Source organism: Erpetoichthys calabaricus, chromosome 13 (assembly GCF_900747795.2).
Source record: "Erpetoichthys calabaricus chromosome 13, fErpCal1.3, whole genome shotgun sequence".
NCBI classification, from domain to species: domain Eukaryota; kingdom Metazoa; phylum Chordata; class Cladistia; order Polypteriformes; family Polypteridae; genus Erpetoichthys; species Erpetoichthys calabaricus.
The window spans coordinates 30,883,862-30,909,109 of record NC_041406.2 but is presented as its reverse complement, the minus strand read 5'-3'; the positions used below and the strand labels follow the sequence as shown (position 1 = coordinate 30,909,109).

At 35.8% G+C, this 25,248-nt stretch overlaps 1 protein-coding gene across 1 annotated transcript in view; it reads left to right on the top strand.

Moving 5' to 3' along the window:
- Positions 1–25,248, top strand: part of ptk2aa (protein tyrosine kinase 2aa) — a 217,063-nt gene that overhangs the window by 25,693 nt on the left and 166,122 nt on the right. The window contains 3 exon segments of the mRNA XM_051935932.1: positions 5,315–5,481; positions 20,101–20,188; positions 23,239–23,318. Of these exon segments, the coding sequence (XP_051791892.1) occupies positions 5,315–5,481; positions 20,101–20,188; positions 23,239–23,318 (335 nt within the window).

Below are 25,248 nucleotides of genomic sequence, written 5' to 3'. Positions count from 1 at the left end.
GTAATATTGTGTACTGGGTAATTTGTAAAACTTCTACATATTACATAGTATAGTAGCTTACAGTGACTGCCTTAAAGTAATAAAGTATTTATTTGTACAGGTGCATACCATCTTTTTCATTTGGGAAAACTGAATATATTATCAAAATTGAGGTATTCTTTGCTGCTTCTTATTGTAGTTCCACCATGTTGCATGCTGTTTTTGAAAGGGGTGTATGGGAGATATAGTACCATTGAAAGTCCCTTTTTACAATATTCAATAAAGAAATAATATGACTTTATAAATGAGCTGTGTTCTCCCATTTTCTGGCAAGTTCTTGTGAGACATGGGATCAAGATCACTGGGCATTATAAAAAGTAGATATGTTGGTAGCATTTTGGCATGCAGCTTCTTATATTAGGAAATGTGATGATGCTGTAGCCACTAGAGATATAAGGAAACTGTCTAATTGGAAACAACAGAGGAACAGTAAAATCTCTATTCATCACTTCTAATGCACTTTTTAAATGTGACAAGAAGGTGGTGCAGAACGCAGCCAGAAGCAACCTCAAAGCTGTCATCAAAATTGGAAAAGAACAGCTATACAATAGAGGTAGAAAATGATTTCATACATATAACAACTTGCATCTATAACACATTTTGGAGCAGATTATTATAGATGATTAGTTAAGGAACAGAGATTTCTGATGAGAATATACATGCATAAATGTGCATGTTGAAACATCATTCCCAGTCATCTACTCGTAGCACGTTCTGATCAGCTTGGAGGCATTTTCTGTGACATGTACAATGTTAATCCCTGGCTCAGGCTCGAGTTCTTACTAAATTTAAGAAAATCACCTTTAATTTAAAATGGTTTTGTCTGAATCGGTAATGGCTTGTGGCCTTCAGTCCTATCATAAAGAATTTAAAATCACTGGTCATGGCATGTATTAAGTCCTGTATACTAGATGTGATTATACAAATAGTATGGTGGATTTAAATTCTGTATCTTTCCATGAAGTATCAATCTGCCTTGAATAAAGGAAGACTTGTAATGACATTGTTTATTGATATATTTATTATATATTAGTCAAATTGAGGACAGTTGGGCTAAATAATATCCTAAAATTTCCTTGAAACAAATACCTGAATGTTAGGCTTGTGAAACACATCAGATAGTCTCATTTTGAAAGCTGGAGCACCCCAAAGGTTGTGTGCTCAGCCTTCTGCTCCATCTCGCCATGCATAACACAATTCTCATCTTCACTTCTACTAACAGCACAATGATAGACAGTATAAGGTGAAAAAAAGACAGGCTTCTAGCAAGAGTTCAACTTGTAGCTGAATGATACAGAAAATAGTCTGTACTTTAGTGTCATTAAGTCCAAGTTAATTGTGGACTTAAAGGGCATCTTTTATGACTTTCCGATCAAATATTGGTTTTCAAATATAATTCTAATCTGTATGGGGGGAAAAAAAGTCTTATTCAAAGGCAAATGCTGACATTTAAAAAAACGGTCCTTTATTTTATCTCTTGCAAATTTTGCCTTCATTTTACTCTAAACAGGCTGTGCTGCAATACTTCAATATTTTGGATGTGGTTTGCACATTTCCACGATCACAATTTTTACTGCAGTGTTCCACTTTTTAGTTAATTTGTTTACGAAGAACAGGTTTTAAACTCTTCTCCAGGTGCCCGAAAGTATAATTTTGATCTTGATCCTGTTCTGTTTCACTGTTGAACTTGAGATCCCTGATTTAATGTTTCATTCATCATAGCAAACAAAAGCTGTTTTTTTTTTTTCTTGTTAAACATAATAAGATGTAACTGTCTTATTTCTGATTTTTCTTTTACTATTATAATGACATTAAAGTTGTAATTTTAAAGAGTAGTTTCAGTTTCAGGAAAGTATACTTGTCTCCTTCAACCAACCTGTGTTTATATTATAAAAAAAAAAAAAAAAAAAAAGAAAAAAAAAAGAGGTTGCCTATACAGGTTGACATACAGTATAATTCCTAAAACAAAGGTGCAATGAAAAATAAGTATTAATGTTGTATGTATTGTTTTTTTGCTGAATCTGTAGAGGAGGAAAGAATACTGTTTAATTTTATATGTTGTTCTTTGGCCACTGATCCCCTGCCACAACACTCAACCAGCCCTCTGCTTTTCATACTCATCAAACTGGGCTATTCTGCACACTTTATTTACCTTCCACAAGCTGCTTACTTTTTTTTAAAATAAACTATAACCTGTAGTTCTTGCAATGTGTTTGTAAATTTTGCCAAGTTTTATTTTATTTTCTTATCATAATTTTTAAGTTGCTATTAATGACTGTTTGCCAGATAAAAAAAATATAATATGAAGGAAATACTTTAAAAACAATGACTTATACGAACATACGTTAAATACACACTTACATGTTATACCATTTAGAATTTTTAACTTACATTTGAATATGTTAGAATATTTACTTATTTTTAATAAGAATTTGCAAACTCCTTTTTTTTTTTTTATTAATTTGACAGCCCTAGTGCCTTGTACCTAATATTGATATTAAAGGAACTGCTGTGGTAGCTCTAAGTTATTAGGGTCAGCATTCCTGAGGATTTCTCATGGCCTTCAACTCCATCTGTCTTGTGAATTTTTGAGCTTTTTTTTACATTTTAAAGTGGAAAGTGTACTGACTAGCTGCACTATTTTCTGGTGTGACAACAGTATTGTCGGGCTGACTGAAAGGCAGTGTGGTGGATGGGTAAAAAAAATTGCACTTTATCACTAGACCATGCATCTATCTGTACAGGTCATTTATGGCAAGAAACAGTTTTTAGTAGCAGTTGATGCCATACCAGCACAGTTTTGGCCAGTTTTTATTCCTGGCCCTTCACCTTTGTCATCAAGGGTCTGATTATTTGAGCACATGAACCAGCAATCGATTTATACTCTGTGTTACTAAGCATTCAGCTGCTCAGGTACTTTTGTTGTCTGATATGTGTTGTGCTTGGTACATCTTGTATATTTCTGATTAGTATTTGTATTTTCAGCTTCTTTCACAAATAATGCATGATCAACCTATTGTGATAGCACGTCTGTTTGTCTGGCTGTCCATCTGTTTGTCTGCCCATCAGTACATTATAATACGTTATCTAGATGTGAATGAAGTACCCTGTGGTGTGACTATTTCACTTACACTACAGTTTCCTAGGGTGACTGCACATCTTGGTGACAGGGACAGTCCTAATTTCAGGCTATGTGTCCCAATAAATACATGAAGAATATAAAAATGTCCTGGTTTAAACAGGCTGCCTATGTAATAAAGTTTTTCAGTGCCACAAACATTGTCACAATATATTTACAACAGTGTGGACGAAACTCCCAAGATGGTACCACAGCTTGATTAACAACTTGAGATGCTGTTTTAATATAACACAACAAAAACAAGAAGCAAGCAAAAACAGAACACATGCAATTATTTGTTTATACTTCAAGCACTGCGTGTATTCCCATGTATTAATTTGTGAAAGTGTTCTCTTTTTCCATGCCCTGATCCCTCTCTGGTGATGATGACATAAAGCAGAAAATAAACAAATATAGATGAGCTTTATACATGGGCAGATATGCTACACAAGTGTCCAGGTTTGGGACCTTGAAAATCAGATCACCCTATAATTTACCTTTACAGTGCCACATTCACCTGATATCCATAATGGTCTCTTGATGCAATAAAGTTTGCCTTTCACTTCTGTTATTCCCTAACATTTGTTATTGTGAAATAGCTTTGCAAGTCCCATTTTATTAAAATTATTATGGCCAGAAATGCTCAAGCACAGAAGGAATTAATCATAAACGTTTATTTATTGTTTAGGTTATGTTAATTGGCACTTGCAAATTTTCACTGTATATGAATATGGTGTGTGTGTTTGTGTTTCTGTGAGTAAGAATGGTCACTGTAATAGACTAGAGTCCTGCCCAGGCCTGTTTTTAGCCTTTTGTCCAGTGCTGACGGGATAGCCTCTGGCCCCCACAACCCTGAAATGGATTGAGAAGTTTGTAGAACCTATCCACTGAATTCAGTCCATTGACATCTGCAGTGCTTGCTCAGCCCTCAAACACACCTGAATATTAAGGCATGCATACATTTTCTAATTTCTTCATAACTGTGTATTGGCATTGCTTTTACTACTAATCTGTGTCTTCTGCATTGTATTATTGTACCATGTACTATATTTGGCACTATATTTTTGATGTTTCTATACCAGCAGGATTAGCAATAAATATTGTGAGAGATAATGATACTGAATATATTCATACATTTACTTTTCTTGTGTAGTTACTAGTTATTTGATTTTAGAATGCAAAAAGCTTTAGGGTAATATTTCTAATTGATACTTGCAGTTTTCCAGATTGTATTTTCCGTTGAAGCAGCCTGTCACTGCAATGCTTTCTTAAAGCTATGCCCCACTTGTCAACCGTATGCCTAGATCTATGATTAGGTAAATTACAAATTTTTCTGCCCTTAGTTGTCAAAAAAAAAGACTTATGGTATGTTACCAACAAAATGTTATTTTTAGTAGGCTTAGGAAAAGTTAATCAGACTTCCCTACAAAGAAATAGTTTAATTTTAGTGTTTTCAGTTATCATGAAGTCTTGGCTTATGTGAGATATTATACTGACTGCTTAGCATTTTAGAACTTAATTATTTGTAATGCTGATACTTAAATCTTAGAAAAATATGCTTAGTAAGCCATGATTGGTAAATTCCCAGAAGTTTGCAATGATCTGTATAATGTGAACTTTGTTTACTTGAATACATTTATGAATATTGGGATACACAAACAAGCTGCATGTTTTTTTTTCCCCCAAAGTTTATTTGTAATGGAAAATACCTTAATTATTAATATTAAAAGAGAGAACAATGAAAACAATACAGCATTGTTCTTTCCAAGTTCATTAACACAATTCTATTCTTAAGAGGTCTGATGAATACAATATTGCTGACCTAGAATTGTCAGATAACATTTAAATTCCTCTATGAACTCTCTTACCCTGTGGGATTTCTATTAGGCCTACAGGGGTTTGAGAAATTGGATTCATACGTGGGATATCTTAACAGTAGCCCTACTTTTTTTTTTTTTTTTTTTTTTTTTTTTTTTTCCTGCTACATCCCTGACCAGTTTTTGGGGGGCGGGGATGTCTTTTGTTATGGGAGCTTGCTCTGTTGCTTTTGTTATGATTTAATTAAAGCATAAGTATTAAAGCATAAGTATAAGTATGCTTGTTTAGAACTAAGTTGCATTATTTTCAATTTTCCCTTTTGTAACTTTGCTTTAACAGGGCATAATACAGAAGATAGTGGATGCAAAGAAAGTAAAAAATGTTGGCTGCTATGGGTTACGTCTTAGTCATCTCCAGTCAGAAGAAATTCATTGGCTTCATCCTGATATGGGAGTTTCTCATGTGAGGGAAAAATATGAACTGAATAATCCACAGGACGTGTGGAGGTAAGTGACCCCATTTTTACCACGATTTTGCAAGGGTGTGACTGCTTTTTCTCATCCTTTTCATTTTTTCTGAGAATCATATATCAATATTTAAGACAAACCCAGATTGTACCCACTCCAGCATGAGCTGCCTAATTTTCTGCTACTTTGTAGGCATAATGTAATTTACTGAAAAGCTGTTTTACCTTTATCATTCACTATATACTTTCAGTGGCCATGTTATTAAGTATACCTATATAGTACTTTATTGGAAACATTTTTTATACTGTTTCCCACAGACTAGTGAGAGTGATATAGTACCAACAGCAGACCAAATAAAGTGCATTGAGTGCAACATACAGTATGTGTGTATGCATCAGTTTTTGAGAACATACAGTGCCTGAGTGTGTGTGTGCATGCATAGTGGAATAAGCAGTCTCTCCGTCTGTTGGTGCAATTGCTGTACTGATTTTCAGAATTGAAAGGAGGAGCGACTGTGAACAATGACTAAGGTGTTAAATTAGGATGTTTACATCTAAAGGCAACAGGAAGTTGTATAGCAGTAATATTCTATACTCTGTTCTCCTCCCTCTGTAGCACTTAATATTTGCAAGAGCAAGATGATTTACAGTCAGTAAAATGGACCAAAGATGGAGACACACAGGCTTTCCTCAGACTTCTGAGGATGTCAGGGCTTATGGTGAGCCTCCATGATTATATCCTAGATATACTGTGGCAGTGTCAGGTCATCAGTGATAGTAACTCCAAGAATTTTAAAGGTGGAAGTGTGCTCTGGTTCCTGCTTCAAGAATCCCATGACCATCTCCTGGTTTTCTGACACCACTGATTCTGAAAGTAGATATCTTCTCTTAAAGCTGCCTCATTGTTGATGATCAAGCCTGTAATTGTGGTATCATCAGAAAAATGTAATGATGGAATTTGAGATATTTCTGCCCACACAGTCACGGGTGAACAAGAAGTATGGTTGATGGCCCAGCACCAAACTGTTGGGTGTCTGTTATATTGTTAACCTACAGGGGTTTTTCATTTTTAGAGGGGGTGCGAAGTCTAGGTTTGGGAGTCTCAAGATCAGGTTTGTTAGTAAAAATTCTGAGCTAGAGTCTATGAACAGTACTTGGGCAAAGCAGTTTTTATTATCCTGGTGTACTGTGATGGTATGAAGTTCAACAGATATGGCATTCCGTCTGGACTCGTTGTTATCATATGCATTTGGAGGTGGTCCATTCCATTCCATTTAAATTCCACCCCAAAGTGTTTTTAACCTGATAATTATCCCTTGTCGTTTATAGTAATGGCTGAGTAAAATTTGTAATCTGACTGTTTTATGGACAACAGAAATAATGAAGATCCTGATACAACAGGCTTCTATTGGGCTCAACACCAATCAGATATCAAAATGTCTATACAAAAGTGTAAATTTACTCATGTTGCATAAACCATATGTCAGACATCCAGATGTATCCTGACAACATCCAAAATATTTGCATTTTCATTGAAGTATTTTTAATTAAACCCCTACAGAAAAATCCAGTTTAATGAATGGACAGGACATGTGTTAATATGGATTTAAGTCATTGAATTGAAGACGAGCCTCTTCCCTCATTCTTTGGTTGTTAATGGCAGTTTCTGAAACTGCACTGTTGAAATGACCATCTGCTTGTTGAAGCATCCCAGATATGCACAAATACTAGGCATACTGTGAACCTGATAATATCTTTTTCCTTCCAAATTGTTAGCCTCTTTCAGACCATATTCTGTAGTATTAATGTTACAAAGGCTCCATGGTAGCCATCAAATGAGCTGTTACCAGGCAGATACTCTGACCAGTGATTTAAAGGGATTTTTAATTTTGTTAATTAATGATCACTTTTGCCATTGGTAATGCAGGTAATTAAATAAGTAATTCTGGGAGACTCGTACGTTTATTTCCCTTACCTTTCTCCAAAGGAAGCAGTCTCTGGCAGTTAGACTAACATAAAGGTAACACTCTTTTAAAGAAACAGAATGATACAATTTGTTAATAGACTCATGGATTATAAACATATGATAACTACATATAAATTGACATAGAAGGTGGAATGCAAAACAGACGATCAATGTAACACTGAAGAGACTGGCTGTTTACTTGCTTATTTGAGTTATACTCTATCTTGTTACAGATAAACGCTTTTACAATACCAAGTCTTTAACATTAGAATCCCTGAAGCCTACAAAAATAGTCAAAATCCTGGGCCACCTTAAATTCATTCACTCCTCTCCCATCAGTGTCTTGTTTTGCAAATGTGTCAATCAGCACAAGCAGCCTGCTATCCCATCCACCAAAATCCCTCTAACCCACAAAGACGCAGCTGAGGTTCTCCCACCTCAAGTCTGCTTATCTGGATGTGAGGTGCCTTGAATTGTATAGGGTAAAGAATATATATTGTTATTTGGAATACATACTTTTCATGTGTGTTCTGTGTCTACAATGATCTGGGTAAATGTAGGATGATAGGAAATGGGAGGCAAGAAATATTGAACACATAACTAAAACAGAATTTTTTTTCATGTTATAGTAAAAATTAATTTGTGAAGACTGAAGTCCAAATATCAAATAAACTCTTTCACAAAAGGTATAACAAAACAAGTGTACTTTTATTCATGAATATAACCAAAGAAAAAAAGGAAAGTATTCATTTCACATGTTGCTCTCAGTATGTAAAAATCGAAGTCTATTTATCAATTGTATGGGCAGGTTAGAGGTAAGAATAACTACCTCTAAACCAATAGGTTGTGGGTTGGATCCTGGGTCTTCCCCGCATTTTCCGTTATGAATAGTGAGCTGCTATTATTAATTCTATTATATAATAAAAACATACATTTGATTTGAGTCTGTGACACCCATTGTTAATTTTTGCTACTTGTAAAAAAAAAAAAAAAAAAAAAATTATTCAGTTTTCTTCTCAGTCACTTTTACGTGGTACTGTTGATTGCTTAAAAAAACTATGATTCCGCTAATAATGGCAAGAAAACCACAATTAACAAATGAAATGTAACAGAGCATTATTACCTTAGAAGTATAGGCCTTTCATTTAGAAAAACTGCAAAAAAAAAAAAAAATCAAAGTGCCAATAAGTATGGTGTCCTACAGAATCCAAAGGCAATTGGAAACTGGAAGAAATCGGCCAGACCCAAAGTCACAACCCAATTACAAGACAAGTTTCTGAGGGTCACCAGCTTGTGTATTAGGCATAGCACACCTTAACAGTGGCCGAAAAAAGCAAATTTCAGTTTCTTCTAAGGAGGAGATTTTTTCCAGGGTGCAGTATTCCAGAGCTGACATTTCAAGGCCCTATTTTGTATTTTAAGGAATGGCTTTCTTAATGCCACTCACACTGTCAAACCTGCAGCACAAATTCTCCTTCATTTCAAAAGGTTCTTTTATAAGTACACTTCCTGGTTGTTCTCAAGAGAATATTTCAGAGCTAATTTATTTAACAATATTTTAGCCCAAATACATGTGTTTGGAACATTCTTGGCCATTACTTTAATTTCTTTAATGTGTCCTGGAACAAGTCTCTCAAAGCATTCCATCACAACACAAAACAATACCCGTGGTCTGTAATAGTCATTGAGACCATCCACTTTTGATTTCTTAGCCAAAGGAATAATTGTTGGTTTTTTGAAGCAGGTGGGATCCAACGAAGATATTAAAGGTTTCATTGATAACTCCATCTAATTAGCAGCTACAGGGCTATTGAATACCAGCTGTTCCGCCTTATCTCAAAGGTGTTGTTGGTTTCAATCTTTGAACTGTGCAGACCTTTTGATTAAAGTGAAGTTTCTGTATGTATATGGATCCAGCTTGAGACGATGTGTGCTCTGTGAATGGAGATTTGTCTTTTTTGGAAATGTCAGTTTCAAGAAGAATAGACTATGGGCAAGGTGAGATTTTGTAATCCTCATTCAGTCATGGAGATAATGTGTTCCGTATACATTTCTTTATTGTGCTGTTCTTCGCTTGCAGGAGTAGAACCAGCTTTGATTTTCTGCTTCTCTATCTGTAGGTCTGATGTGTTGTGATACCTTTAATTTTGATTAATTTTCAACAAAATTTGCAGAACAGTCTCTGATGAATACAGTATTTCAAAACTAAAGTAGCCACACTTCATTCTATTGCATTTTCTTTTATCATCTGAGTAATGTAGTAAAGAAAAAGAAAAAAAAAGTAATTAGATGACAAGTAATGTTTAATGATTTTATAAAAAAAATAAATAAACTGGTGCCGTTAACTTCTATGTGCGGTTTCAGTGAAAAGGTAAGATTTAAGGTTAGCATAACTGAGAGACATGGATGTCCTAATAACAAAGAAAAAGCACAAACCTTTTCTTTTTATGTGAATGAAAGTGAAGAGCCTATTGATTTCAATTATACCACATGTCACTTTGGTGAGAAGTGAATTATGTGCAGAGATGCAAATACTTTGAACTGAAAATATAAAAAGATTCTAACATACAAAACTGGAAGCCTGTATTCTGTAGGAAGAAGTTATCAATGTTCTGCAACTTTATTGCTTTGAATAGTGCTACTCACTTCGAGCTGTAGAGGGCAATGTCGTTCTTTTATGTCCTCTCCTTAAATGCAAGGAACTTAGCTTGATTATTTTAGATAATGAGCTTTTTATTTATTTATTTTTTTAATATAAGAGTATAGTATATTTAGAGCATCAGAGCAATTTTGACAAGACAATAGGCCATTCAGCCCAGCAAGCATGACAGTTTGGTTTGGTTTTTTTTTTTTGTTACTATCTATTTTTAAAATTTGGTATACAGTTCATCTTTTGAATGAAGTGTCTATCAAAGTAATCTTAGATGCTTTATCAGCCAGAACATGGCATTTTAATAGAAACATCAATGAGACTGGGCAAGTTTACATTTCAGCATGATCTTCTTGAACACTGATACACTTTATTATACAACCAGTAACGGCGTACTGCACGATAACGTGCAGTGAATACACTTGACTTGAGCATTCATAGTTTTCATACTTTCTCTGTATGTTTAGCATTCGTTAGCTTAGAGGTTGATGAACTTGCTGCTTCCTGAGCAGCTCTTTTTTCACCTGCTGTTTCTCTTCTTTCATAGACATCTTTTCATGTTAAAACTGATTCAGTTTTTGTGTTGCAATTACTTAGTACGTTTTTTTTTTTTTTTTTAATTTTTCACTTAAGCTGGCACTTAAGTCTTCAATCTGCCTCAAGAATGATTTAAGATATAAAGAGGTAGGGGAAGTGACAACGAAGGTGGTCGGGATGTGAACGGTGCCCATGTGCATGCGTCATACGGCCGCCCTGCTTGCCGCTGCCAAGAGTTGATTCTACAATAAAATAAAATAAAAATCAAAAGAGGAATAACCTTGGAGGTCAATCATCACCACAAAAGCGGACAGTAGACATCACGTAGTATACGTGTACCAAATTTCAGGTTAATAGCTCAAACGGTTTGCGAGCTACAGGTGATTTAAAATCCTGGACAGACAAACGGATAGCCACGGTAGCATATTATATATAAAGATATTCACAAAGCTATGCTATGCCACTCAAATAAAACATTTTGTTTTGCTTGTACAATCACTCTTCTGTAGTTGACTTGACATTTTTGTAATTGGCTTGCCCCAGACAGAGTAACACATGGAGTTAGGGCATGTAAGTTAAGCTTAGTTACGTCATCTCTTTAATTCCATAGTTTAGTAGAACAGCCTTTTCAACTCTTGTTTTGTGAGCATTATAGTAAAGTAGAATTTAAATGATGCATCACTGCTTTGTCCTGGTTGACTAACACAAATTCCAAAGCAAATTAGTGTATTATCGACCAGTTATGTGGTAAGCATAATAATTTAATGAAGCATGTCATTAAAGTGTGCACATGATCTTGTCTGTACTGGCTTGGCCCTGGAACTCCTTTAGTCATGGACAATCAGCAATCTCTCAGTGTTTGAATTTTACATCGTACTGATGCTTTCAAGTTTCAACCCATGTTATGAAACATTTATTAAGTTTTTTACCCACTTAGATTCATTAGCTTGAGATTCTTCTGTGAATAAAAAGTCCTAAAATGAAACCCTGCTGCATGTAGCTTTCTGGTTGCAAATCTCGCTTACGTTAAATTGTTCGTGAAGAATGGGTTTACCTGGCCCATAACTGATGCTTATAGCGTCTCTTTAATGCACTGTCACTTTTTTAAACTCTTCATTACCATTCACTTCACAGTTTTTTCTGTTGTCATTATGGGGCTGGCTTTGATAAACATTTACTAAGTGATAATGCATATCTGAACATATATTGTTGTTTACTTTTAGAAATTCTGTGATAGCACTATACTTGATTTTGCACTTTTTCCATTCATGTTGTATTGGTTCTGAAATAAGAAATGTACAAAACGATGAAATTATTACACATTGATCTCTACTTTGGTATTTCTCAAAGAGAAAAAGTTTGTGTGTATCTGGATTATGATACCATTGTCAGAAGTGATTCAGTCTTAGGTGTAATTTTTTAATTAAAACCATGATACTGTCATACTCATAGATAAATGAAACTGCTACAATCATGGCTAGCTTTCAAACATTAAATGTCCCTTTTTCAAGATGTTGAAGATAAATGGTTATATCTAACTGTTTGTACAAGCCTTACATTTGATTCTGTGGAATCTGCCCAGAAATTGATTTTGTGTGCACTGTCTCAGATGTTATTTGAGTGAAACAGAGTGATTTTTTTGTTTCCTTTCTCTGGTAGAGTTTGGATGGGTTTGGGAGTTTGGCGAGATTCTAGTAATGTGTCTTCAAGAAATTGGATGAAGGTTTTGTTAGCTGGAACAAGTACAGGAGCAGAACAAAACATGAATTTTGTCAAAACATATTTCACTGTGCAAAACATGATACTCACCAAAGAGATCATGTAAAATTTGTAAATATGAATCCCCAACACAAATAATATCATAATATTTAATCTCTTTGTGACATTCATACCAATCTTGTTGTTTTGCATCCTGGTATATCTCTATTATAAAAGAAAATCCTGTGGGATGGAATGACTAGGAGACGATACGTGATCATCACAGAAGACAAGTAAAAGACCTGCGAGACAAAAGAGAATGGCCACGGAGCGTCTCGCAGAGATATAGAAAATGAGATTCTTGCAAGACACGACGCGGCAACAGCTGCCTCAAACACACCTCCCCCCCCATTTTCACAACTGGAGTAGCGTTATACGTCCTGCAAGAAAGAGATTTAACCACGCCCAGGGCCAGAAATAAAGGATAATTATTGTTTTTACAATGTCATGTGAGGCAGTGAGCCATCATTTAAAACAAGTCCACAGACACCTAACCAAGCAGTTGTTGGATTGCTTTTGGCAGACACGCATCATGTGCTCCCAGCTCTTAAAACCGCGACATGCGACAAGCAGAACAGGCAGCTCGCCAGCAGCAGAAAGACAGCTGATGATCCGACGCTTAGCGTGTGCTCAGCCGAAACCCCCCCATCCCCCCCCCCATGCCAACGCAAATAGCATTATACGTCTTGCGAGAAAGAGATGCTCTCAGCACATATAAAGCATATAAGGACAGGCAACAAGAAAGGTGATGTATGTATTCCGCGAATAACATTAGACACCAAAGGAGACTGTGATATGCCATTCGTATTAAAATGTTTACAGTTTACAGTGAGAATAGCTTTTGCTATGACAATTAACAAATCACAGGGACAACCATTAGAAAAAGTCGGATTATTTATTAGAGAAACAGAAACCATATTCACTCACAGGCGATTATACGTTGCGTTGTCACAATGTATCTCCAAAAATGGATTAAAAATTCTATGCGATCTTGAAGAAAAGGTAATTCCAAATATTGTTTTTAATACACGTTTAAAGTAAAAGTTCAACTAATGAAATTGAAACAATTCCAAAGAAAAAAAAAGCTTTTAAAATTGTATTTATGATTAACCAAGCAGCGGCACGGTGGTGCAGGTAGCGCTGCTGCCTCGCAGTTCGCTTCCCGGGTCCTCCCTGCCTGTAGTTTGCATGCTTTCCACATGTCTGCGTGGCTTTCCTCTGGTTGCTTCTTTCTACAGTCCAAAGACTTGCAGGTTGGGTGGATTGGCGATTCTAAATTGTCCCTAGTGTGTACTTGGGTGTGTGTGTGTGTGTGTGTGTGTGTGTGTGTGTGTGTGTGTGTGTGTGTGTGTGCACACCCTACGGTGGGCTGGCGCCCTGCCTGGGGTTTGTTTCCTGCCTTGTGCCCTGTGTTGGCTGGGATTGGCTCCAGCAGCTGGATGGATAATGGATGGATGGATGGATTAACCAAACACAGGGGTTGGCGAGCAGGGGGCAGAGCCCCCTAGTGTGTATGTGTGTGTGTGTGTGTATATATATATATATATATATATATATACACACACTCACATACCTTGGGATTCTTTGGAATATTTTCAATTTCATTATTTGCACTATTACTTTAAAGCTTCAGTAAAAACAAAATTTGGAATTACCTTTTCTTCAAGATCGCATTGAATTTTGAATACGTTTTTGGAGGTACATTGTGACAACGCAACGTATAACTGCCCGTGAGTGAATATTGTTTCTTTTTCTCCAAATAATCCATCTTTTTCTAATGTTTGTGCCTGTGATTTGTTAATTGTCATAGCAATTCTCACTGGAAACTGTAAACATTTTAATACGAATGGCATATCAAGATCTCCTTTTGTGTCTGATATTCACAGAATATATTCTACATTACCTTTCTTGTCGCCTGTTAAAATTTGCATCGCTTCTCTGTGATTATAAATATACACCTGACAGAATTGTGTTTTCTTCAAAATTAAACTTGTCGTTGCTTTAACTGTTGCAGGACCAAAGATTCTCATAGACAATAATGGACCATACGCTAAATCTACATTTTGAGCATTGAATGATGCGAAGGTGAAAAGATTATTGTAGACTCCTATATTTTGCCTGTAGAGTTTGTGGATTCTGCGGTGGACTGGTGCCCTGCCCGGGGTTTGTTCCTGACTTGCGCCCTGTGCTGGCTGGGATTGGCTCCAGTAGACCGCCGTGACCCTGTTTTCGGATATAGCGGGTTGGGAAATAACTGACCGACTGTTTGTGGATTGCACTATTCCCAAACATCAAATCTTTCAATTCTCTTGGATATGCCTCCTCATTGTGTAGAAACATTACTTTTCCCTGTTGGCATCACGAATTAGACGATCTACAAGTCTCTGACTTAAATTTCAAAGTCTTGCAATATTTCCATACTTCTGACATATCATCTATGTCCATATATTCGATCTCTATTCGCCTTTCCGTTATTTCACCAAGTAATAATTTCTCTTTATTAGCACTAATGCAATCTTTATCTTTTTTTGATACTTTCGAATTTTTCTTTTATATTCTGTAACTTGCTCTGTGTGTATTTGGCGCCTACGTTTTTTTTGTCTTTTGAATTCCACTGTTTTCATTATCTCTAACCTGCTCTGCATGTGTTTTTGCCCCCTCATTTTTGAACCTCTTTATGACGTTTTACTTTGTTTTCTACTTTCTTTTATTTCTGACCTTGCTTTGTCCTGCTATTTTTTTTAATTACACCTGGTCCGTGATGATTATTTTCCCTTTTTTCGAGTAATACTTTCCTTTTGTTTGTGCTAATGAGATCTTTACTATCTTTTTTTGATACTGTAGCGACCTCTGCATCTGGGTCGAAAAGAGAAGAAGTAAAAAAAAACAAAACAGACAGACGTAGTAAAGTCTCACAAAAGTTTTACTTGAACAATCAAGAAAAAGAACGCCGACTTCGTAACCCCAAACACAACCTTCTGGCACCCTCTCCAAACCCTCCTCCTGTCCCGGGTTCCCCCCCCCCTCCTTACCGCATCAATCAATACCCCGCTGTCAGTCTTCCTGGCTGTACTCCGCCCTCCCTCAATCAGACCTAACAGTCACTCAAAAAAAAAAAAAAAAAAAAGGCTTCAACCTGGCTGGGACGCTACAATACTTTCGAAGTTTACTGCTTTCATATTCTTTACCTTTTTCTGTATGTGTATCACACCATCGTTTTTTTTTAGCCTTTCGAATTCCACCGCTTTCATAATCTCTTATCTGCGCTGCTCTTTCTTCTTCGCTTAGTCATTGACATTTCATCTAGAACGTATTGTCCTTATATGCTTTATATGAGCTGAGAGCACAGGATCTGTGTCTGCTACATGCCTTTACACGACTGAGTGTTTTGCTGCCCATGGTCTTATTTGATATTGGTTGTAAGTAGGGCATGTCTTGCAAGAATCTCAAAGTAAAACTGACAAGACCACACACATGAATGCACACAGACACACACGCACATACACACGCGCACGCATGCACACACACACTCAAACTCACAAATCGTGAGTTGCACACACTACTAATTAAGTGTATCTGTCAGGGGCGATCATTTTTTCACCCCATAAAACGTTAGAAATCACCGCGTTGCTTTCTATCTTTGATGAACTATTATTGCTTATTGGCAGCATTTCATTTAAAGATGATTCACATCAAGAAGGCAAAAGAGTCTCTTATTTTGACAGGACAATCTTTTTTTTACGTGTAAGCACTATAAATCCATTCAGATAGGCCAGTTTACATATTCTCTTCTTATATCAGCGTGTGCATGTGTGAGTGCTTATGCCTACAAAAAAAAAAGTCCTGTCAAAATAAGACTCTTTCTCCTGCCAGGGGTCTTCATCAGAGGAAAATGCTTAAACTTACAATTATCAAAGGCAATATATAGCAAAAAATTACGTGTTGTATTGGGTTTACAGTTTGTTTATTATGAACATGTTCTTCTTAAGTTTACATATGCTGGATTTATGTCCAAGTGTCTGTTGATGGCGTTCTCATTTGATAGCCAAGATTCAGCCAGCTCTCTGGCACTTTTAGTACTGGCCTTAAATTTTACTTGTACATTGTCCCAGTTCAATGTATGTCCTGTTGATTTAGTATGCGTATAGATCAATGATAGTGAGTCCTTTCTTCTGACAGCGTTGCGATCTATCTGTCTATATATATATATCTATATAATTTGCTTTCTTCCTTGTTTATTATTTATAAAATTACCTTTTATATTTACTGTACTGATTGTTATACTTTATTAACTCCAAAAGACTTTCTGTTGATTTTTCTTTAATGTGATATTTTTATTACTTCTGAGATATCACATTCTACACCTGGATGCTATCTGCTTTGGAGTTTGCACATTGTACTTGTGTCAGAGAAATAGTACTTGTGTCGGCAGATGTTCTTCTGTAAATACGGCACTTTTCTTCCCACAATCATGTTAGATAAATTGGCAAATTGCAAACTGATGCCTTGTACTTGATGTTTCTGGACTACCCTGAACTGGAATTTGAGAAATAAATTATAATTTATCACTTTGTGAGCAGAGTATAATGGTAATTGAGCCCAGTTTGTACTTCCTTATTACTACTTTTCTATGGTTCTGTTTTTGGTTGTTTGTAGATGTTTTGCTTATAATGTGGCTGCGAAAATGAATTGTGTAAGCATTGTCCTGTAAGCATAGATTGAATAAATATGTACTCGGTATTTATAATATTTTATACTAAAAAATATCATGTCTGCATTATCTGCAAATTATGATGATTCAGTATTTCTCTGATACTGTAATTTATCAGCCAAACTCCATACCTTCTTTCCATCATAGTCTAAAGCATCTAACAAGTTTACCTTGAGACTTAAACAGATTTTGATTCTCCATGTTTCAAAAATGTTATGTTTAATAAACTTGAACTACTGTTAGTCATTGACCCTCTACTTCTAGCATCAAACAGTAGCACATCAATCAATGCCATTTTTACATTGCTTGAATTAAATTGTGATACCAGTGAAAGCTATTGAGCCACCACAAGCATTTTTGGGTTACATTGTAAAGTCCTATTTAAAACCATGTATTTATTGGTACTCAACCAACACATGTAATTGCATTCTATTATCACTGTTATACTTGAATATACTGTAACTCACTGTTACAAAAATGTGATAAATGACGCTTTGAAGTAATAAAAAATGTGGAATGCTCCAACTTGCAAATCAGTTATCTAAGTCCCTATAATACACCTGCATACATTTTCTAACTGGTTTTATTGTGTAGTATATTAAAGTGACTCTATGATGTATTGTTCTTTGTTAATAAAATATACAGTATTCAATGGCATGCATTTTGGTCAATGAGTTAGGCCTTTTTCTTGTCTTAATATCTGAAGAAATTAGTAATGTTAAATACATGCTATATAGAGCAAGTAACTTAGCAATTTCAGCTGAAATAATGTTTTATCGGGGCGGCACGGTGGCGCAGTGGTAGCGCTGCTGCCTCGCAGTTAGGAGACCCGGGTTCGCTTCCCGGGTCCTCCCTGCGTGGAGTTTGCATGTTCTCCCCGTGTCTGCGTGGGTTTCCTCCGGGCGCTCCGGTTTCCTCCCACAGTCCAAAGACATGCAGGTTAAGTGGAGTGGCGATTCTAAATTTGCCCCGGTGTGTTTGTGTGTGTCCTGCGGTGGATTGGCACCCTGGTTCCTGCCTTGTGCCCTGTGTTGGCTGGGATTGGCTCCAGCAGACCCCTGTGACCCTGTGTTTGGATTCAGCGGGTTTGAAGATGGATGGATGGATAATGTTTTATCTTCATGTTTTAAGCTGTATTTTTAATTATAGTTTTATTTTTGTTCTGATTGAATTAAGGGTCAACAGAATATGGAGACCACACTTTCTTTATTCCTTTGGTATGTTATTGGCTTTTTATAGTGTAAGGCCATTCTGTACTTTCAAAGGAAGGGAATCAGGAACCCGGGATTCCTGGACGTTTCCCATTCCCGGGAATGAAACTGCTGGAATTCCCGGCTGAACGGGAATGGCCAAGCTCTCATATATAGCGTGTAAACATGTAAAAATCGATCAAGAAATAACAGCATTATAGTTGAAAATAATTAAGTGGCACTGTTTTTTGGCCCACGGTGTAGTTTGTTGCTCATTAATTCAGTCAACAACAGACCACCAGCAGTCAGTCTCTGAGCACAGTGGACTGGGAGGTGTCTGCACTCTGCAGCTCACGAATGCCGGGGCAGGGCAGAGTTCATTGACGTCTGTGTTTTTGACAGCTTTGAACAGCAACTTGAAATTGCAATGCGTCAGTCTGCTACATCCGCATTATCTTTGCCAAGAAACTTGCCATCACAAAATGATGACAAGAAACTGGATGCATCAGTAAAAGCTGAAATGGCGGTGTTTCAGAGCAATGGCAAGCGCGGGCGTTGTTTAGAACAAGTGTATCAGTATCTGATGACTGTGCCGCCTACTTCAGTGGAGGCAGAGCGTGCTTTCTCAGTGGCTGCCGTACTCTGCATGCACAAAGGTGCGCTCTCGCCTGGACGACCGCACGCTCGACACGTTGTGCTTTCTGCGCTCTTATTACCGCAACTAACTAGATACATGTACTTATATGACAGCATTAACTGCTTGTAGTTAAGGTTAGTCTTTTATCGGTGTCAACATATTGCAGTCGTTTTATTAAAAATAAGTGTCGCTCGTTCTAAAACCGTTCACATGTGAGATGCCCGTGCACTGTGTCATTCCCAGGAATGACATGTGGGATTCCTGAGTTCCCGGGAATGGATTCCCTAAAGGGAAGGTATTTGCATGATTAAAATATCAGCAATACAGTTTTTGTTTGATGCATATGAATATTTTGATGCATTATGGCAATTATATTTTCACTGTATTTCTGTGTATTCTAAATTTACAATTACTATTACAGATTTGGAATTAGAAAGTCAAACCAACTTGCTGCCAGTGACAAGCTGCATTTCCTATAAGAATCTTTTTACAAAATACAATGTTTACCATTTTTGTTGTATATACAAGTGGATGGGTCACTTTACATTATCTGTATCCTCATTATCCTAATGTTAATATTGGGTAGCACTTTGGTACAGAGTGCAACACTTCATTGTGGTCCTAAATTTATTTCCCAACCCTTCAACCTGGTTACAGTGCTTTCTCTGTGTATTATCTATATTCTTTTAGCATATGTGTGGATTTTGTATATGGTTGTCTTAAATAATTCAAAAGAATTTTAACAAGTAAATTTTGAACTTTGAAGGTCTGTTGCGTGTATGTGCGTGTACACTACTATGAGCAGGTATCCTGTAAATGACACGTTTCTGTCTGCAAATCACTTAACCTAAATTTAATTTGTTGCAAGCATAATTAAGTATTTTTGAGAGTCCAGAGTGAAAGACAGTATTGTATGTAAAATATTGATTTAATTTTGAGAGAGGCTTTGATTGAAAAATTTTATCTAAATAAATAAGTCATTGTTATATGATTATTGGTTATTTAGTAGATGTTTTGTTAATATAAACTTTTGCTAATTGAATAGGCAGATAATAAGCATATTTTCTCTGTATAATCCATATTTGCTGTTTTTCATTTTTTTTTTTGAAATTGTGCAAACTTTTTAACTAATTACTTACATTTATTTTCATTGATAAATGATTTCCTCCATTTGTAAATTACTTTTAACTCTACTGCTCCCTCTTTACAGGTATGAGCTGCGAATACGTTATTTACCCAAAGGATTTTTAAACCAGTTCACAGAAGACAAGCCCACACTAAATTATTTCTACCAGCAGGTAAAGGATTACCTTGGAGAATTTAATTGACTGTATGTAATGTGATGATTGCATATATAAGATCATCATAAATTGTTTTACTACAGTATCTTGATATTTAAGGTTTTAATAAGGGCATGCATTTAATTTTAGCCAGATAATGCAGGTGTTAATATGTTGGCACTCTTATATGATAATATGTGAGTGTTTAATGAAGATTTGTATACAGTTGACATGATTATAACACACACAAATACTCAATACAGAAATGTAAGTGCATTGCTGGCCTTGGAATGATTTTAATGCATCTTGCCTATTTATTTATATGGCTGTCACTTATTTACATTTTGCTTTATAGTTGTAAAGACTGATAAATCCTATTATGAATGTCATAGAGTTAGATGTAAAAATGATTCCCTGTACAAATCCAGGAAGTTGATTACTACTTCCTTTGCATTTGTGGCTTGCAGCTTACGGCTGTAGATTTTGTTAATATATAGACACACATGCCTATACAGTGCTTCCATGTTAACTATTTATAAAGTTTACTTTAATATTTTTTTCTCTACAGCTTTAAGGTTTGTCATGTCTGCCAACAAGGTTGGAATAGGAAAATGTTGGAGGCTGTTTTAAGTGATTTTCACTGGAGCTTAATGTTTTTGCTACCATTAGCATTTCTTCCTAGCAATGAAAAATAGCCTGTAGAAATTAAAGAATAAGTGTTGGGTGTTCCTTTTTAACTCGTTTGAATGAATGTTTTTTCACCACAGTGGCAGTTTTTTTTAAATAATTTTATTTAAAATCACATTTCTGAGAGATGCATCAAATTTTTAAATGTTTTCAATCATAAAATAATATTGTGGATGGGTTCCTAGCTCATCAAAGGGCACAGTCATACACATATACCTAACAGACCTTGATGGATGTGAAATCAAACCTGAGACCCTGTAACTGTGAGGGAGGAATGCTAAGCACTGTGAAGCCTTGCTCCTTGGATTCAAAACTTTAGTGTTAAATGTTTTAAAATAAAAACTTAAATTTTTCAAAGATTACTGTATACTCTGCTAATGTCTTCATGCATATAAGCGGTAATGTTTTGTGTGAACACAATGCATAACTAATACAATCATATTTGTAAAGTGATCTTTTTTTTTTTGAGTAACAGGAATTAGCTGCTGTGGGGAAAAAAGCTTTCACTAACACAACTGAAACCACTATGAAAGCAACATTTCTGTCTGGGTGCATATTCCAGTTTGAGCTTTTATTACCTTGTCTCTGGTACTCCTGCCAACTGAAGTGCATTGAATGCATACTTTCACTATGCTTTAATCATTTTCTGATTAAACTAACAAAATAAGCATTAATTATTTTCATTCATCATTATCATAGAATTAAAGCATCAGAAACAACTTTTACGAATAAGGCACAGTTTCTCTACTATAATAAACAGGATCTAATACAATGCCTACTCTTATGCACTACAGCATCTCCTATTACATACAATCCTGCAGTTTGAGCTCCTATTTGTCTCTGTTTACTAACAAATGACATTCCCAGCTAACTATCTGTACAGCTGCATTTCTCACCCTAGCTCCAGTGGAAAATTACGGTACACAACTAAAATTCTTTCCTTTGCACAGAAGGGCATTTTGTATTATAGAGATACAAGCAACACTTGCATGTCTGAAGTGTTCTTAAGGGGCATCTTTTTGGCTGGCTAGCGTTTTTCTCATATGATTTGATTTATTTGAAAACACTAGTCATACTTGTCACTGTGAATTTATTAGAAAGCAAGCCTTTTGTTGGGAAAGATATGTTGTATTTGTATTGTTGTCCGCATATTGATTTGGCAAAATTTTACACCGGATGCCCTTCCTGATGTAACCCTCCCCATTTAGCCAGTCTTGGGACTGGCACGAAGAAACACACTGGTTTGCACATCCCCTGGAAAGATATGTTGTATAAACAACCTTAAAAATAATTATATTCATCATAATTTTTATAAGCATTCATGTGGAATATAGTTGATATATTTGCAGAACTGAAAACTTTGCTGCTTTGCAGTGGACAAATTTTGTAAGTTTTAAATCTTTTGTTTCATGTTTAAACTAGTGCTTTTAATGTCTGAAATTGTAGGCTGATGAGGGGAATACTTTTTTGACTTTATCCTTAAAATTTAAACATGTCACCAAGTCAGAGTTGAAAGAGGAGCAAGCCACCTTTTCTCACAATTAAGAGTAGTGGAGAAACTACTGTCTAATAAAAATAATTAAATTTGTTTTCCATTAATATTAAGCCATTGATTTTTGTTTGGTTTTCATTTCTTCACATGTGCACTCAGATTTTACATTATTGATGTGTTAATTGCTACGTTGAAAGCTGTTGTTCAGGAAGGAAAAGCACATGTCAGACTCCCTTGCTTTTTAAGACTTGCTTACATTTTTAAATGGGACACATGGTTTGCTTGCATATGATTTGGGTGAATGTGTGAACAGTATTTTTAGTGCTTGAGTGTTTAATAAACTAAACATTTAAGAAGATCATTGGACATACATTTACTCTATGGGAATTTTGTGTTTGACTACATTTCATGGTTTAATTATAGTAATTCTGCCTGCTACCTCTTTTTATACTATTTTCCAGTTTAACTTTTATTCTGTCATTCAAAGCATTTGTCCTGCTTCAACTTTAAAAAGCTGTTAACATTGTAAAGCTCCGGAGAAAGTTAAACAATTCCATTTACATATTCCATATATAATAATAATTGTTCATTTGGACCATACTACTGTTTCAATTATTTGTTAAAATAATTCTGATTTATCTGTAATTTTGTAATGTCATGTGATCTGTGTTTTCTTTATATTAACATACAATACATCAGTGAGTTTTTCAGTTTATCATCTTGACAGATCAGCTCTTCCAGATATAGTGCTGGCCAGCTGTTGTTTTTTGCATATTATATCTTTAATTAAAATTATTATTTGAAAGGATCCATGTATTTCCATTGTTTCTTTAGAGGTAATTTTAGTATCCTGGTACCTGAAAATGAGAAAAAAATTCTTATCTTTTAGGTAAAACATGACTACATGTTAGAAATAGCAGATCAAGTAGACCAAGAAGTAGCCTTAAAATTGGGCTGTCTTGAAATACGGTGAGTATGCTTTATTGGGCACTTGTCACATAGAGAAAATGACACAATTTAATGTTTTTGTCTCTCCATCTCTTCTGAAATTGACTGTGTGTTACACAGCTACTTCTCTCTTGACATTGATCATTGAAATAATGCAAGTTGCTTGTCCTCTGAAGTTGTATTGTGTTGTACTGTTTAGCTCATACTGTATTTAAATCAAATATCAGACAGTCAAAACCTCCCCCACATTTTATTACAAAATAGTTCTTAAGTGACCCCTCATAAATGTATTTGGTATATTCTAAATGAATTGATTTGTAATGTTTAGTGATTACTTTCACAAACTCATTTACAAATAAAAATTTAGGAAAAATTAATAGTTGGAACTTGTGGTAACAACATCTCAGCTGTGTCTTGAGTGCAGGTTTCCAACATATCACTATTTACTTTCATCAAAAGTAAAAGTTAACGAAATTTCAGTATTTTAATGTGAGGCAATGGTCTGTAGGAAACCTGAATAAGATTAAACAGTTTTTTTAGTGTGAAGTTGCAAATGCCATTTTCCCAGAGGTGTTAAACATAGCTAGCTGAAAGTTTGAGAGAGAAAAAAAAAAACTTAATTGTAGACATTAAATGTAAACCATATACAGTACAGAAAGCTCACCTTCTAATCCCCATCCCCAACCTGTTTTATTTTGATACTAGCCAACCCGCGGCGTACAGTACGCCGCATAATCAGGCCGCTTTTTTAATGATTTTTAAGCACAGGGAAAAAATTAACATTTGAAAAATCCGGAGGAGAGGGGAAGGGCACCCATTACGCCCCATCCGTCATGCTAGTCTGCTGATTTCTCGTTCAGTAACCTGTGAGTAGTGATGGGCGGAGTGAAGCCTCACGAAGCATCAACACGTTTGAAGCAATTGTGTCGGAAATCGTATCGAAGCTTCGAAGCATTTGACACTCACCTCTCTAGTGACACCTCCTGGGTATTTTCATTAACGTTACAGTAACTTATGATACACTTCAATGACGTCTGTTAAAAGTCGTATTGATTTTATTTTTTGGTAGCTACAGACTGACAACGAAGAGAAGGGTTCGTCAGCAGCTTGTAGTGTGTGATGTCTAAAAAATATAAATAGAACTAACGCCGACAGGCAGAATGCACTATACGATAGCAAGAGTTAAACAAAATAAGACGCCTCACCTAATGAATTCTCGGCTCTTTCAATTAGTATTTACTTTTGCACTGTATCATTATAATCGCTCCTGTTATTAGTATTATAATTAACCCTGATCTTTTCTTGAGATCACATTTAATAGCCTTAAATGTTTTCTTTGGTCTGTCTTAATTAAAACGGAGTAGACAGAAAATAAAGGTTTATCCCTGTACTTTGCCATGATATAGGCAAGCACATTTGAGAAAGAAAATGTGAAATCCTTAAATCACAGATGTCATTATTCGATCAAGTATTAAAATCTGCAGTGCTTCGAAAGCTCGACACAGTGTCGAAACCTTAGTATCGAGCGTCCCATCACTACCTGTGAGTCACGTAGAGTTTTCATTGTTGTTTGCGATTATGGCCGCTTTTCGCGTACTGAGTTGTTCTGGAGTCACAGTTGAGAAACAGTTTTTTAATGTCTTTTAAGCACAGGGGAAAAAATGAACATGTGGCCCGGTGCATTCTTTAACTGCCTTGTGGCGCTGTAGTAGTACGGCTGCTTTGCAGTAAGGAGACAGTGGAAGATTGTGGGTTCGCTTCCCGGTTTCTCCCTGTGTGGATAGCAAATTATCCGCGACAAACAAACTGTTTTACATGCTGCAAACCAATCCGCGCCGCTTTTTCAATGTTTTTTAAGCAGAGGGAAAAAAAATGAACATTTGCAAAATCTGTAACGCTGATTTCAGTAAGTACAATGCACACGCGTTTAATTTGTCAGCCACTTTTTACC